Genomic DNA, 15,371 nt, shown 5'->3' with positions numbered 1-15,371 from the left:
TAGTAGACCGGGATGATGTTGGGGTCGACGAGTCATTATGGGTCGTTCTGTGATTGAAACAGTAGTTTCCACATCCGGCAGACTTGGGCATGCCGCACTCGGGCCTTACACATGCCTCCTCCCAACAGCAACCATTTTTAACCTTGGCTGGATTCCGACAATGCTTGTTCATGCAACCGTGGGAAATACAGAAAGGAGATTTTGAACCGTCAGTACGGGCTTTTTCACAACAGCCTGGTCGTTCGCAGGTATGTTGAGAGCATCTCTGGACATGATGACCCTTGGAGTCGAGGAGAGAATTTGTACAACCTGCAACGGAACATCTGTCTATGACATATTAGCCTTGGAATAGTATTGGAGAAACAGACATACGTCTATGACAGAACCGGGTGCCAGGGGCATTAGATAGGTCTTTGGGTCGATGGCAGGTTGCAATGTAGCACTCGTGCTCAGCACAATACCAAGATCCCGTCCGGACGATACCATGACATCGATGTATCCTGCATTGGCCATGGTGAGCACAGAATTTCTTTGGAACGTTGTAGGCATCCAAGTCCACATGCCTAGTACACCCCGGTGAGGCACACGGCTGATGGTGACGGCATTTTTCTTTGCTCCGACCCGAATTCAATGTCTTTCGAGTGCAATCAGGATGCTGGCAAGTGTGTTTGTCACAGTAGTGTTTCGAGCTTCGATCCGAAGAGCAGTCCGAAACCTCGCATTTGTTGTCCTTGGCATGATCATCGCAGTATTTGGTGTTGGAGTCGCGGCGATGTTTGTAGCAGTCATCTGCCTTGCAACGATCTATACCGCGTTAGTGTCAACCTTTCGGGTGTAAACATGATACTTACGCTCCGAGCAAAGCCATGAATCTGTGCCGCCCTTTGAGTAACGGAAAGATTTGTCCTCCTCTGATATCCTTTTGCCACATCCATAGTGAGCACAAACTGCGTCTATATATGTCAATTTCAGTCCTCAAGTAGGAAATTGATAACTTACGGGTCTTACAGAACCTTTCTCCGTCATCTGACGGTGTGCGGCATTTGTAATTAGCATGACAGCTATCTGGTGACTTGTTAGAAATGTCTTTCAGCTGTTAGAGTCTACTCACGCCTCGGGCAGTAAAATGAATTCTTGCTGCTACTTTCATAGTACCCTACCTCTCTGTCACAATGTCGCATTTGACACTTTTTGGCTGGTCGATAACTACTCCCACTGCTGGAATAGAAAGGCATTTTGGAATGTGTTGTAAGATTGATAGCAAATACTGTGGTATAAAGTCGAATAGATTTTTACAAGTCTCAAGAGATGATATATCGCCTAGCAGGCATCAAGATGTTGAAAACGTAGATGGGATATATTGGGAAAGAATATGAATATCCTGTCTTGGATGAATCAGGATCTGGGCTGAAAGCTTGCTGTTCACTGCGTAGTTCGGCAGCAGCTTGTCTGGGTTTTATATGTCGCCAGCACAGAGGTTCTGGTACAGAATGGAAGTCGCTCTAACGGATCGAGCCGTAGCCGAAGCTCGCTTGCAACTTTATATAGTTTGTCTTGTGTTGCCGAGTTTAAGCTCTTGTTACACCTTTGGGCGTTTTTCGCACGCCTTTTGGCAAAACGTGGGCTCGTTACACCTCGGAAGTTGATGCAGCTTGCCATGCAATGGAAACTGTCTGCCTATTGAGCGACATTCTTTGTTGATGGATGCCTCCCCGAAGGTGTATAGTGCGGGCGGGTGCTGTTAACTCGAGTTCCTAGTATACAAATCAGTCAAGATACCGTCAATATTCAAAGACAGTTCAGTACAAAATCAAACAACTTGAGATAAAATGCATTCCACTTCCGAATCACTTTCATCCATAATCCGGCCTTATTCCTCCACTTCCTCTTGTCACTCGCGGTAAAATCACGATCTTCTCGGGGTGCCAGGTTGAACGTGACCATTATCGCAGCATATGACTGTGACTGTCAACCACGTCAGTCCTAGCACGTCTCGAGTTTCTTGAGCACAATCACGCCTCAGCGGATCGTACCTTGACAGACGTAAAGTTGTGTTTCAGGCAAAGACGTTGAAGCCTAGAGGTTGAATAAGCCTCAATCGATGTTGCTGGACTTCCCGTCGTTGCACCTTGTGTGTTGCAACTAGTCCTTTGTCAAACTATTTTCATTCCAGATACTTGGCACGACTTCAAAAATCCGGGATCACGAGATTGTGAGGCTCTGGTCCGTTAAATCGTCTAGGCAAACCGGGCGATGCTGTGACCTGTTTGCGGCGCGCAGGAACCGTGGACATCGATGGCGGGGATAGGTGTCTGCCAGAGGCATGAAGAGGTCAAGTGACGTTTTCAAGTGTAATGAAGGCCTGGTCTATGACAGTCTGAGTTAGCATTCGGTTCAAAGACAACAGACAATACCCTACTTGGCTCCGTTTGTGTTGCAGCTCCACGACGGGCAGTCAGGCAGTGACGAGACCACTTCATGGTATGTTGAGGTCCTAGATGCCTTGAATTTGTGTTTAGTATTACCTCTTGTTATTTATCCAATCGTATATCTCGTAGTGGACCATGGTTCGCAATAGACTTGACAGTTTCTGCAGGGTCAGCTGGAGGCCTCAAGACTGGAGTTAGGGGTAAGTGAGTCCGGTTTTCCGGTATTACTCATTAATATGGCTCACGATACGATTTGAATGTGTTGGCGGGAGGAGGATTGTAGTATCGCGGTAATGAAAATCAAGTTATTCCCTGTAGGAATCGAGGAAACAGGATTGTTGAATGGAAAACAAGTGTATTTGGCAGAGGAAATGATGGATATTCTGGTTGACTACTTGACTCGGTAGATATCCGCTAGCTCACTACAGTTCCTTCTTCCATTCCCCAGGCTGCAAGTTCCACCTTCCATCCAAATTGTCAACTGCTCTCTTCCCTTCCTTCCTCGACCACGTTTCCAATCCCGAGCCCAACAAAACTGGCAGTTGCACCAAAACTCTCAAATCCGGATAATTTCAACTCTCTGACGCCAAGTTGTGCAAAATCATCTTTGTTTTCGAGTTTGCATCACGCCACCATCTTGGCCGTAGGAAACATACATTCCACCTCGATCGCTGCAGCAATCTGACATACTGTTGTGTTCTAAAACATAGCCACACGCCTCTTCGCCTATAATTACTTCTATTAGCAGAAGATTGTGGCCAGGTTGGCAAACTTACTTGCTGTGTTGCCGGCAGGGGATACAATGTGCTAACATTGACGTAGCTGCAGTCGGCAAAGCATCCAGTTTGACGGCAGAAACGACCTCACATGTCCTTCCTGCATATCTCATAGCCCACAAACAAGATGTTTGATCGTCATACTGGTGTCGATGCTGTGCCGAAGAACAAAGATCTCGATCAGAGACGACCCTGCATGGGGGGACTGAACAGGCAAACCATCGTCAGCAGACAAACTGGCCAAACCTGGTTCGCCCACATCTAACAGAGGTACAGTAGAAGGCTGCCAGACAAACAAGTGACAGCAGGTACTGATCTGTTGTAGGCAATCCACACCTTGGCTCACCAAGATTCCCTCGCCTGTAAGCCCTGCTTTCAAGGCATGAGTCATACGCAAACTCAGCATCAAGCACAACAAGGATGGTGCTCACCTTGGAAGCAAGACAGTGAACCACTGATGCTTGGAAGATTCGGGTCCTTCGTGATCTGTCTCTGTCTCTCAAAGGCCATCGATATTTGGAACGAGGGCCCGAGTGCATTTAAATATGACCTTGATCCTTACACAATGTACACCTTCTACCTCGCAACATTTACCATCTTGGAATCACCATCATCTGCCTGTCGAGGACTTTATTTTGCCTGACGTGATATACGATGAAGGCTGTGGGATCTCCAGCCAGTCAATCTCCTTGGTAAGCGACTGTACGCCCAGCTGATCACAACGATAGGCATACCTCGAATATCGTCTTTTTGTTTGCGACTCAAAGCCAGTCATCGGTCCGATTTGGAATCATTCAGCCGGCAAGCGGCATATTTGCTCTTCGTATGTGGGCGAACGGCTCATGGACAAACATGACACGTAGTACCAAGACGTTGTTGTGTTCTTGGTAGGACTTCCGCTTTACACTCACCCGTACAATCTCCGTACTAACATTTGTCTCATCGGCAGTTGTTTTGCAACATGAAGGAACGACTTACATCAAAAGCTTCACAAATATTAGTGTCGGCAGTTCGGTTTTACAGCACCAGTCTATCTAAGTGTTGTTTTGACAAGGAATCAAGGGAAGGATTTTGGTACCATGTTTGATTGGCAACTATCACATGAATCTGCTTTTATAACACAGTCATGTGTCATTGGGGTCCTGAATCGATACAGGCGATGCTTAGCATCATGGGGGTTACTTCGTCTGAGAGTCAACGTTACCGACGTACATACACAGACTTATGATCATGTCTCTTGACCGGTAGATTTTAATCTGCCTAATATCAATTCAACTCCCCTCATGCATCTATTTCAAAACCATCTCGTGTGAAAACTTGATCAGTCCTACTAAACATCATTGCATTTACAGTCACAAATAAGAACCCATATCGACAATATTTACTACACAAGTGCAGGCACGTGTCTCAGAGTGTGAAACACAAACCCATATGAACCACCCACTGACGTTTTGTCTCAGAAGAAGCCTCGATGCTCGTTCCGATTTATCTAGCGCCGGTCTACCGTACCAGTGTTAGCCACCTTGCCGAGAATGTCCTTTTCATGGGACTGCCGAAGTTCAAGGCAGAAGAGCAAAAGTGCAAGCATTGCAAGAAGAAACTGCCATCTTCGAACCGGGTGGTCGTTGCATACGAAGTTAGGAACAGCGGTTTGTGCATGACTGTGAGACCTATAACACCCAAACCACCAAAGGAAAAGAGGAAGATTGAGGATTAGTATGGATGCGGTACGTTAAGGAAGCCAAGGTTCGCCTCACACCATCTCTGTTCGGCTATACTTGCGAGTCGCCTGCTAACGTCTGCAGACTTGTTAGTAATTCATTGCCGTTGGTACACATGGTATTGGCGCGTTGGACCAGGCCCCATTCATAAGAAGCCAACCAATACTTGGTCCTGTATGTCAATATAGAGAATACCAAAGAACGTCATTGGTCTTTACCATGAACCTTGATGCTTTTGTATACTACCATAGACGCCATGTCAGACTCAAGAGGCCGCCTTTCATATCCTATTGGGAATGGACATTCACTCTCCCCATGAGCAGCTGACAGGTTCTGCTGACGACTTGCTGTGTTACTATGGGCTTAGTTTCCCCTCCTGAGTCATATTGATGCAGCAAGAATTATTCCTACCTTTTGTTCGACCTATACTAACGTCTGGGTTATCCTAGTCTCCCCATCGAAGCCCCGACACTTGATAACGCCCTTTGTCTCCTTTCTCCCTTCCTCATTATATCTCTCTCCACGACCCGATCTAAAGCCGTTTTCCATACCCATGTCGCTCTCCCCGACTGCAGAATCGACTATATCACACCTCAAAAGCATCGCCAACAAGAAACCTGAAGCTGGCTCAAGCTTGATTGTGTTTCGTACGCTTCCAAGATTTACCCCTTGGACAATCTTTCCTCGGCGGATGATATAGAATATGACTGAACCATGGACCGATGACCCGGTCTAGTCGAACGGCTATCACATCCTGCTCTTGAATAGTGTTGAGAAACGCATCGAGGCGCTACCTAACAATGTATCTTGGCTTTGCCCCATACATTGATTAGTACAGCTAGGACAAAAGCTCAGCACGAGTGCTTGCATCCCTGGCGTCCGCACAATACACGACTCCCACGACTCGAATCAGAGCGCTGCAGAGTTAGCCTGTTCTTGCCTTGATATGGAAGCAGCATATCGGTGTACTGCGGAAGACGTCAAGTTTCTCTCGGCTGGATGCAAACCACGACCCATGGATTCTTGATAGTCTATATTGTACTAGGATCGCAGCTCGCAGATGAAGGCCCAAGTCTGACTGCCTGTCTTCGTCCTAGGACACGAATTTCCCTACCTCCTAGAGCAGGTCAATGATCCTGTTCTCGTCAGCGGTAACGCGTCACTGGGTAACTGGTAGCGAGTAAGCTGGCGGTTTATAACGCTCGTTGATGCAAACCCAGCACTGAACCTTTGGAACCTTGGAAGCTTTGACATGTATTAAAAATGCTTGATTCTTTTCAACTGTCTTTCTAATCCTACAGTATACTTTGCTCATTGTTCCTACACGTCCCTCAAGGTGGAAAGTCTTTGTTGCTAGTACATACGTTCCAGGCCTTCGAACCAGCCAAATGCTCCCACGGCGCCACGATCTTCATTATTGTCGATGGCCGCGCGTGGAACGATCGGATCCTGAGGCATGTTGAGCTGGCCTGGGATCAGCGGCTGTGAGCCAGATAAGGGACCATTCGTCTTCGTAGCTGTCCTTCTCTTGGCTTCAGCTCTCAGCTTGGCCCTGTTCCTTTTGGCTTTTTGATAAGCCACGTATGCATCGTCGTTGGACTGTTTTATCTCCTGTCTTTTCTTGTCCCTTCTCTCCTGCTCTTCTTTGATGAACCGCTTCAGTTGTGACACGACGAGCTTTTGCTTTTCGGGACTCAGATCCTCGAACTTGACAGTAGGGGTAGCCGTAATTCTTTGTAGTGCCAAGGCTTTTTCCACATCAGAGACCACGTTCTCTTTTAATTTCCCCCGGTTCGGCTGTCCCGTTTTGATGCCACCACGTACGACTGGAGTTAGTTCTGGGGTCGGTAGCTCGGGCACAGATTCCTCTGGCGCGGTTTTGTTGCATTGTGGGAGTATTAGAGATGGTTTCGGGGCTGGTGGCTTGGGGAAAGATTCATGTTCGGGGAGCTCTAGAGTTGATTCTGGGACTGGTGATCCAAAGAGAGATTCATATTCGGGGAGCCCTAGAATCGATTCCGGGATCGGTGACCCGAAGAGAGATTTGTCGTTGGAGAGCTTTGGAGATGGTTTTGGGACCGGTGATCCGAAGAGAGATTCATCTTCGGGGAGTTCTGGGCGCAGTGAAGACATGCTTAAATTTGATGTTGGGGGAATAATACACCTGTCTGTAAAAGTATTCGGTGCCTGGTTTGGTCTTGGAAGTTTTATGCGAAGATTACTAGACAAGTAAGCAAAACCAGATAGCAGGTGAAGTGGTTGATGTTGTGCTAGGTATTCAAGGCAAGAACGGTTGGGTTCCAAAAGATTAGAGACACAAACAAATAGTCTCGAGAAAAGAGTCTTCAGCAACAAAAGTTAATATATTGATTTGGTGCTTATACTTTCTGCAATCATTTCTTTCTTTAATATTCTGAGGCAACCCGTGATGATTTGTTGTATAACTAACAGGCAACCATAGTAGGATCAACCCTATAGACTTTGGTTGGCCGTGTGGTTGACAGAAATAACGACCAATAGTATGGGCTGAATGCATGTAATTATTCTTGATCAATATTAAACTCAGCTTGTTGCAGTAGAAAGTGGAGTCCGTCAAAATAAGTGAGTCACTGCACAGCATAGCCACAGCAAACTCTGTAGCATTTAATTTTGCACAGCAAAAACTTTGAGTTCCCCAGAAAATTCAGGTAAGTCGTCCTCTCCCCCTGCAAGCAAACCGGCTTGGGATCAACCCGACAGAGAGGGAACAACCACAAGGGGAAGGTGGCAGGTTTCGGATGAGTCAAAAAACGGCAGAGCCAAGGAATAGCAATCAATGCTATACATAAAAAGAGTAAAACCGACAAGGATGTAATCGAGAAATCTGCATCACCCTGTTGTTTGGATGTTTGGTCTGAGGGTTTTACCATGGTTACATCGGGCCATCTCACTGGATGTGAAACAGATCTGAGATGATGATGTCGGGGGAGAAGAAGAGATTTATTGATCAAGATACAGAGAATAGATAGTAAAAGAGATATTCTCAAGATGTATGCCTTGCAATCAGCTCATCGTCAATCCATCAGCTCATCACAACGACAGAGTATCTACAGAGTATATGTGACCACCAAATGCCGCGCGCTTAAATATCACCTCAAATTGGTCCCTTGTCTTATAGTTGCACTTGTTTCAACCAACGAGACGCATCCGCGACCGGGTCGTCTTGGCCCCGACCTCAAAGAGTGTCCTTGTTGGGTCTTCTATTGGCTACTTTCCGTACCCCTGCTTCATCCCATGCATCAAGACATCCCATCTCGTGCTCTTTTGATGGAATGATTCGCTCTTTTAGAAGGGCACTTGCAGTCTGTCTGTCAGTCTCTCTCTCATTCTCATTCTTTTTAACCTCGCTGGCGAGTGATCCTTTTCCACCCAATTTATATCTTTGTAATACCAGAACGAACCTCTCTTTAATTTTACTCTGGTTACACTCTGTCAAAGAACAAACACCACGTACAAGTCTGTACACAAACCACCAAAATGGGCGCCAATCTTTCCTCCACATTCGTTCCGGATCTCTCGGGCGTCGTCCTCAGCCCTCAAGACAAAGACTCAGACATTCACCTCGCCGTCTTCTGGGGCGCAACTCTCTACATCTGCGCCATGATCTTTAGCACATGCGCACTCATCGACCGCTGGAAGGGCCCTTACGACCGCATCCGGACGACGGGAGGTTCAGTGCTCGGAGCGCTGTTACTATCCACGGCTTGGCCTGTCGTCATGGCCTACCTCACCTTTAATCCCGCGCTTGCCGATTGATGAGCATCAACATGGAAATGGGAACGGGAAATGGTTACGTTGCTGGTTAGCGATTCGGACGGACGGCGCATTTTGGGAGATGATACCTCGAGGTACCTTGGAAACAAAAGATGGGCGGATAGCATATTAGGTCAGACCTGGAGTTTGAATGCATACCACATCGATATAACATCTAATACATATTCTTTTCTATGTCCCATTTGACTTGACACGAGGTAGCACTGACATCAGCAAGGTATCGACCGATATTCCATCTATGTAAGATCAACCCACAAGAGTATTACGTCGACTTCGATCCGACCGAGCATCCTTTCTTCCAATGATAGTCTCAAGAGCCTGCGTCAACGCCTTGGCATCGTACCTCCCACCACGTCCCTTTTCGTCCTTGGGTCCGTATAACCGTGTCGCGTCGATACCCAACTGTCCAAACTGCTGCTTATCCACCTTTGGTGATGTCGGGCCTTCGATGTAAATAACGTGCGACACATACTGGTTATAGTCCTCCTCTGACGGCTTCGGTAGACCACGCGAGTCGGCGAGAGCGTTTGCAATGGCCCCGACAAAGTCCAATCCTGTAAAAGGTGCCGTCGAAGGACCTGTCTCGCGGTCGGTGGTACCGTTGAGAATGAGAATCTTGTTGCGCACGTGCGGACTCGTGATGGCGTCTCCTACACCGCGCAGAACAAGGCTGGGAATGAGCGACGTGAATAAAGATCCAATGCTGTACACTACGCTGTGCACGGATCCGAGGGCGTCCAGGACTCGTGGGTTGGCGGGCATCTTAATCTCTTCACCGTATGGATTGATGTACCACAGTCGTGCGATTCGGGCCGGTAGGTCCTCTTCCTGTTCCTTTGAGAAAGCAATCGCTGGTCGACGCAGTGCAGGTAGTGTCCCCGGCAAGTTTGCATCCTCTACATGGTGATGGTCGTGATGCCACGGTCCCTGTCGTGAGGCAATCGGACTATGCACACCAGCCGATGTCCCCGGTACGGCAGCCGTGGGAGCACTTGGATGAGAAATATCATTCTGGCCAGTAATTATGGTCCCATCTTCAAGTCCAGCAGCGATGTGGCTCGCGAAGTTGGTGTTAAGGGCCGGAAGGACAGCTATTCTATCTGGCACAGAACAGATGGAACTCAAGAGATAGATGGCAGCTTCAAAGCTACCGGTAAATAAACGGGCACCTGTCAGAAAGAGATTTCCAATGCTGGCGCCAGAATAGTCAAAGCGGCTGCTCGGTTTCATGCGCTTGACAACTTCAAGGTTGAAGCTGTTGAGATAGGACCGGATGAGCTCCCGCTTGGGCGATGAGATGTCGCCCCACAGAGGATGGGTAGCTTCGAGAATCTCGAACCATTCCGATCTGGCAATGGCGTAGTTCTTGGGAAGGCGGTGGTTGAAGAAGTGCTTGATGGCGACAGTCTCGGGGTTCCCGTTGCTGTCTGGGATCAGGCGAACGAGACGAGATCTAACATCTCCGATACCTTATTTGTTACTACCAGGACTAGGACTAGGGAGGGAGGACCCTGCCACGTGGTAGCAAGACTAACCTGGTCCACCAAAGACGCGAATGATCTCACTACTGCTACCTCCGTTATCAGAGATGGGGATCACGTAACTGAGGGAGCACTGATTCGCTTCTCGAAGGCTCTCGAAGACATCGACGAGGTTGTTTGCGGCGCTGCCGCCGGAAAAGACGACGATGCCTGTCACTGACGGTGGGCGGGGGGTTCCACTGGGGGAGTATGGGAGCTGAAGACCCAGGTTGACGGTTAATTGAGATGGAGTGTGAGCCATTGGCGATGATCGGATGTATTATGTGATTGTGCAGATACTGGACTAGAGAGTCTTCAACGTTGATGACAGATGACAGTTGGCGGGGCAAGACAGTATAAGCCCCATTATTGTCGCTGAAGACATACTGCTACCAATTGATACCCTACAGTTGTTTACTTGGTCAACAAGATGCCATCCTGTAACTCAATATACTTGGACGAATTGATGTCATTAGCTGTGCAAGTTCCTACCACATAGTAACTATACTGTACCAGTTCATGCAATGCAATGCACGCGAGTCATTGACACAACGTGGCATAAACTTGACTGACAAGATAAACACTATCCGTCCAGACTCTTCCATTCAGACTCTGTAGGTTAGTATGTAAGAACCCCGACGGTTCTACAGGCATGACAATCTCGGATCCGCATAGACTCCAAGTGGATCAATTCTTTTTTCTGAATGGCTTCATCGGGATTCTTAGTCCAAAGCCCGCAATTGGTCTCCATAGTCCACCTCCACTGTAAAAAAAAAGAACCCCATCGGCAGTTGAAGTCGCATTGAAACAGTAAAACGTCAGTATCCACCGCTTGCCACAGTCTAGTACCTGGTATAGACTTGGTTACGTCAGTTTCAACACTCTAATTCTTTTCTATATCGAACCACGATTCTTACAAATCGCATCCTGCACAGACATCAATATGTTTCCTGACAAATCTGCATCTTTCGGGTTTAAAGAGGGTTTCTTTTAGTTGGCGGTATAGATCATCGAGTTATATAAGGCCACATCGAAGCGTCACGCTACCTTCTCATCAACACCATCTCATCTTCATCTAAACACCAACACACTTCAAACAATGTCTCAATCTATCCCCCAGACCGTCCAGCAATGGATCATCCCCTCTCGGGATGCCAAGGACTTCAGCGGCATGAAGTTCACAGAGGCTCCTACTCCTGAACTCGGTGATGGCCAAGTCCTCGTCAAACGTAAGTCTTCAACACTCACTCCCTTACAAATCACTAACACCCAACAGTCCAGGGTGCTTCCCTCAACTACCGTGATCTGATCCTCCCTATCGGACGCTACCCCTTCCCCGCCAAGGACGGCGTCGTCCCCGGTTCTGACGGTGCCGGTACCGTCCTCGCCGTCGGCAAGAACGTCACCCGCTTCCAGCCCGGCGACAAGGTCGTCACCCTCTTCAACCAGGGCCACATTGGCGGCTCTCTCGACAACCTCAGCGTCCAGACCGGTCTCGGTGGTGTCATTGACGGTACCTTCCGCTCCGTCGGTGCTTTTGACGAACAAGGTCTCGTCCCCATGCCCAAGGGTCTCGAGTTCCACGAGGCTGCCACTCTCACCTGCGCCGGTCTGACCGCCTGGAACGGTCTCTACGGTCTCGAGGGCAAGAAGCTTCTTCCTGGCCAGTGGGTTCTCACCCAGGGAACCGGTGGTGTTTCCATCTTTGCTGTTCAGTTCGCCAAGGCTGCCGGTGCCAAGGTCATTGCTACCACTAGCTCCAGCGAAAAGGCCAAGCTCCTCGAGAAGCTCGGTGCCGACCACATCATCAACTACAAGGAGACTCCTGAGTGGGGAGCCAAGGCCAAGGAGCTCACTGGCGGTGCTGGTGTTGACCACGTTATCGAGGTTGCCGGTCCTTCTTCCATGAAGCAGTCCCTCAACGCTGTCAAGATTGACGGCGTTATCTCTATTATTGGATTCGTCGGCGGTACCGGCCAGAACGACCCTGGTTTCCTCGACTGTCTGTCCAACCTCTGCACAACCCGAGGTCTTCTTGTCGGAAGCCGAACCCAGATGGAGGACATGTGCCGCGCTGTCGAGGCCAACATTGAGAAGCTCCGTCCCGTTGTCGACCCCAAGGTCTTTAGCCTGGAGCAGCTCCGTGAGGCTTACGAGTACCAGTGGTCTGGTCAGCACCAGGGCAAGGTCTGTGTCAAGATTGAGTAAGCGATGGATAAGAAAAGTGATGCCTGGGCACATATGGAATGCTTTGGCTTTAAGTTTAATATATAGAACCAATTGATACCACATTTTCATACGAACCAATCGTCAGTCTTAGTGATGAAGCCCTCTAATGACGGCGTTAATGTTCCATTAATCGGTCGACGAATAATTATATGCCCTCTGGCATTTTACGCTCAATTGCCTTCCATAGAGTCCCTCGATACCGACCATCTAGTCCAGCAATCTATACCAATAAACAAAAGAAATCGAATACAATTAGAGAACGAGAGCGGCGACACCAGCCACAATACCACCAAACATGCTGTATCTGTTGGAAGTTCCACCGTTGACGACGACTGTGCTGGGTGTAGGAACTGGGACGACAGGGACACCGGGAGTCTGTGGCACGGGCAGAGGAACGGGAGTACCGCTGGGAACTGGAAGAACTGGAGGAACAGGAGAGCTGGCGACGGGAGTGTCGACAGGAGTATCGACAGGAGGAGGAACAATAACAGCAGTTGAAGATCCCTCAACAACAGGAGGCTCCGTCTCGGCCGTGTTAACACCGCCCTGAACAACAGTAGTTGTATCACCACCAGCCAGAGTCAGAGTGTCGGTCGAAGCGCGAGTGCTACCGCCTCCCTCGCCATTGCAGATGCTTCCATTGGGACAGCAGCCGTACTGCGCATTGGTGCCGACTTCGCAGTACGCCGTGGGGGGGCAGCCGCCCTGCTTGCTGGGACAGCATGTCCAGTCTTCCTGGATGCAGCCCTCGCCGCAGTCTTTGAGTTTCTGCTCCGAGCAGGGGACTTCGACGACTTGGCGGACCGAGAGGAGGGGGAAGCTGGGCGAGTATTGCACTGAGGCGAGGGCGCCGGAGGCGGAGAGGGCGATGAGAATGATCTTGTTGTACATTTTAGTTGTGTTGAGTTCGAGCGAGTGTTCTTAGCGAGTGGTGTTGATCTCGAGTTATGGCTGTAGTGCTGTACTTATGAGTGAGTGAGTGATGGTGATGAAAGAGAGTTGAGACACATACCAAGACTGGGGTTTATATGTCTTTGGTTTACCGACGCCCGATCGTGTCTTTCTAGATCTCACTCCAAGTTAGTATCCGCCCTCCTCCTCTTTGCGCATGAGCTGCCGCGTGCGGCGTTGGTGATGTCGGTTTTTGCTTTTGGTCTAAGACACACACGACATTCCAGCCACGATTGCATCCACTCCTCCCGCAAACATCCACTCCCTTTTCCCATACCGGTGACTTTTGTCTAGTCTTGCCAATTCCTGTCTTGTCTCATCTATTTTTGCACAATGCGATCTGTTGCTGAGATTGTTGGCTGTGCGACACAAGCTCTCGCGCGTTATTCCGGCGATTTGGTCCCTTCCCCCCTTCTTCTTCCGTCTCTAAGCGCTTGTTTGTCAACGGATTTCCTGGTCATTGATATTCAGGGCCGATTGCCTGAATTTGCGTCAGCGACGGGATCTGTTTCGGGTGGCTGTTTTCGGTAGTGCTGGGGTAACCAAGGTGGATCAGATCGGGGCATTGGGTTGGAACTCGATCACCTAGACGTCAGAATATGCGAATTCATTGGCAGCGAAGAGTTGTCGCACGAGATCGTTTGTGCCAAGTTGTGTGAATAATAGTTGATATAATTATCCAAGTAACTAGCCCATAGCCTAACCTAGCACTCCCAGATGCCGTGAGCTATTTCTTATTATTAGCCAGGGACACAATGCTGGAAGGGTCAATAGTTATTATGAGACATATCAAGTAAGACATTCCAATTGTTCCATAACGCTTTTTGCAACTCGATGTCTTCCTGCCATAACTATGGCCTCGACTATACCAATACCAACTTTGCCCGTATCAATTGCAACCGCAATATGGCCATTTTGACATGCGACTTTCGTGTCCGCATGTCTGGTCTTTCTATATCGCGAATTAGCATGTGTCGTTTTCTCGTTTGCTTCCAGAATGCGGCTCAGCTGTTAACTCACAACTCCAGCTTTTGCTCTCATGGATGTTGAAATCCATTCATCCAATGTGGTGTCTCTGTAGAAAAACAAAGCGAGCCATAATTTAATATGGACGCATTAGGAAATTGTCTCTGCCAAGATTGACGTCCAAATTCCAGTGCCTGTCGAGTTTGAGACACCAACCGAATAAGGTTTTTGGCGGCAAGCTCTAGGTCTGATCGATCGTGACTAGTGTAAGCTATTGAAGATGTCAGCCAGGAACAAGATTTGTAAAGGCCGTTGTTTTCCTGCCCCTGGGCGCAACCCGCCACTGTAGTGTGTGAACTGGTTGAACGGTGTGGCGAGGGATTGATACGAGGTGGGCTTCTCTGGTTGCTGTCATAGGTCCATTTATCTATTTGACTTTATTAGAGACATTGTAAGTGCAAGTTCAGGGTAAATCCAGATGTGTTCCACTGGGGATAAAGTGCATGATTCATCGCGGCTGGGTTGCAGCCTCGTATGAAACTGTCTTGAAGACAATGGGAGCATGTCTCACGACAATATTCAAACATGAACTTACTTCCATTCTTGATCAAGGACTTAAGTAATTGACCGTTGCCTTCGGGCATCTCCTTGTGATTGTGTGCTCCTTGTCAGTGTTGTTTAGTAGATACCTAGGCCAACTGTAGGTAGCATCAAATGGCAAGCACCACCGCACCTTCTCTATTTGTTCTTGGGGGGGATCATAGGATGAGTAATCTCAGGTTACGAGGAAATTAAGAAAGACCCAATCAGACTCCCTTCAAAATCATCTGATGGTTTAGTCAGCCAACGTCAACAACAGGCAAGAGTCACCAACCTTTGATCAACCTTCCAACAACCAGGAAACAACCACAGACAAAATGTGACAGCTCGATCTCACACTGCAATCCTGGTCTCTATCCCTGAACC

At 48.5% G+C, this 15,371-nt stretch overlaps 7 protein-coding genes across 7 annotated transcripts; 2 read left to right on the top strand and 5 right to left on the bottom strand.

Annotated features, from left to right (window-relative positions):
• Nucleotides 1-168: 168 nt before the first annotated feature.
• FPSE_01650 (uncharacterized protein) lies at nucleotides 169-1,235 on the bottom strand (the record flags this gene model as incomplete). The annotated part of the gene is made up of 6 exons (XM_009254770.1): nucleotides 169-327; nucleotides 373-529; nucleotides 588-804; nucleotides 852-953; nucleotides 1,000-1,065; nucleotides 1,112-1,235. The coding sequence occupies 6 exons, from the start codon at nucleotides 1,233-1,235 to the stop codon at nucleotides 169-171; spliced, it is 825 nt and encodes a 274-aa protein (XP_009253045.1).
• A 2,764-nt stretch (nucleotides 1,236-3,999) lies between these two features.
• FPSE_01651 (uncharacterized protein) lies at nucleotides 4,000-4,286 on the bottom strand (the record flags this gene model as incomplete). The annotated part of the gene is made up of 3 exons (XM_009254771.1): nucleotides 4,000-4,132; nucleotides 4,184-4,191; nucleotides 4,284-4,286. The coding sequence occupies 3 exons, from the start codon at nucleotides 4,284-4,286 to the stop codon at nucleotides 4,000-4,002; spliced, it is 144 nt and encodes a 47-aa protein (XP_009253046.1).
• Nucleotides 4,287-6,279: 1,993 nt separating this feature from the next.
• Nucleotides 6,280-7,059, bottom strand: FPSE_01652 (uncharacterized protein; the record flags this gene model as incomplete). The annotated part of the gene is made up of 1 exon (XM_009254772.1): nucleotides 6,280-7,059. The coding sequence occupies one exon, from the start codon at nucleotides 7,057-7,059 to the stop codon at nucleotides 6,280-6,282; it is 780 nt and encodes a 259-aa protein (XP_009253047.1).
• A 1,383-nt stretch (nucleotides 7,060-8,442) lies between these two features.
• On the top strand, nucleotides 8,443-8,721 carry FPSE_01653 (uncharacterized protein; the record flags this gene model as incomplete). Its single annotated transcript, XM_009254773.1, has 1 exon — nucleotides 8,443-8,721. The coding sequence occupies one exon, from the start codon at nucleotides 8,443-8,445 to the stop codon at nucleotides 8,719-8,721; it is 279 nt and encodes a 92-aa protein (XP_009253048.1).
• A 264-nt stretch (nucleotides 8,722-8,985) lies between these two features.
• Nucleotides 8,986-10,521, bottom strand: FPSE_01654 (uncharacterized protein; the record flags this gene model as incomplete). Its single annotated transcript, XM_009254774.1, has 2 exons — nucleotides 8,986-10,208; nucleotides 10,275-10,521. 2 exons carry the CDS (start codon nucleotides 10,519-10,521, stop codon nucleotides 8,986-8,988), a joined length of 1,470 nt encoding a protein of 489 aa, XP_009253049.1.
• Nucleotides 10,522-11,358: 837 nt separating this feature from the next.
• Nucleotides 11,359-12,467, top strand: FPSE_01655 (uncharacterized protein; the record flags this gene model as incomplete). The annotated part of the gene is made up of 2 exons (XM_009254775.1): nucleotides 11,359-11,488; nucleotides 11,536-12,467. 2 exons carry the CDS (start codon nucleotides 11,359-11,361, stop codon nucleotides 12,465-12,467), a joined length of 1,062 nt encoding a protein of 353 aa, XP_009253050.1.
• Nucleotides 12,468-12,740: 273 nt separating this feature from the next.
• FPSE_01656 (uncharacterized protein) lies at nucleotides 12,741-13,379 on the bottom strand (the record flags this gene model as incomplete). Its single annotated transcript, XM_009254776.1, has 1 exon — nucleotides 12,741-13,379. One exon carries the CDS (start codon nucleotides 13,377-13,379, stop codon nucleotides 12,741-12,743), a length of 639 nt encoding a protein of 212 aa, XP_009253051.1.
• Nucleotides 13,380-15,371: the final 1,992 nt, after the last annotated feature.

The sequence above is a fragment of the Fusarium pseudograminearum genome, chromosome 4, assembly GCF_000303195.2.
Source record: "Fusarium pseudograminearum CS3096 chromosome 4, whole genome shotgun sequence".
Taxonomy (NCBI): domain Eukaryota; kingdom Fungi; phylum Ascomycota; class Sordariomycetes; order Hypocreales; family Nectriaceae; genus Fusarium; species Fusarium pseudograminearum.
The sequence above is the reverse complement of the archived record's forward strand: the minus strand, read 5'-3'. Positions and strand labels throughout refer to the sequence as shown.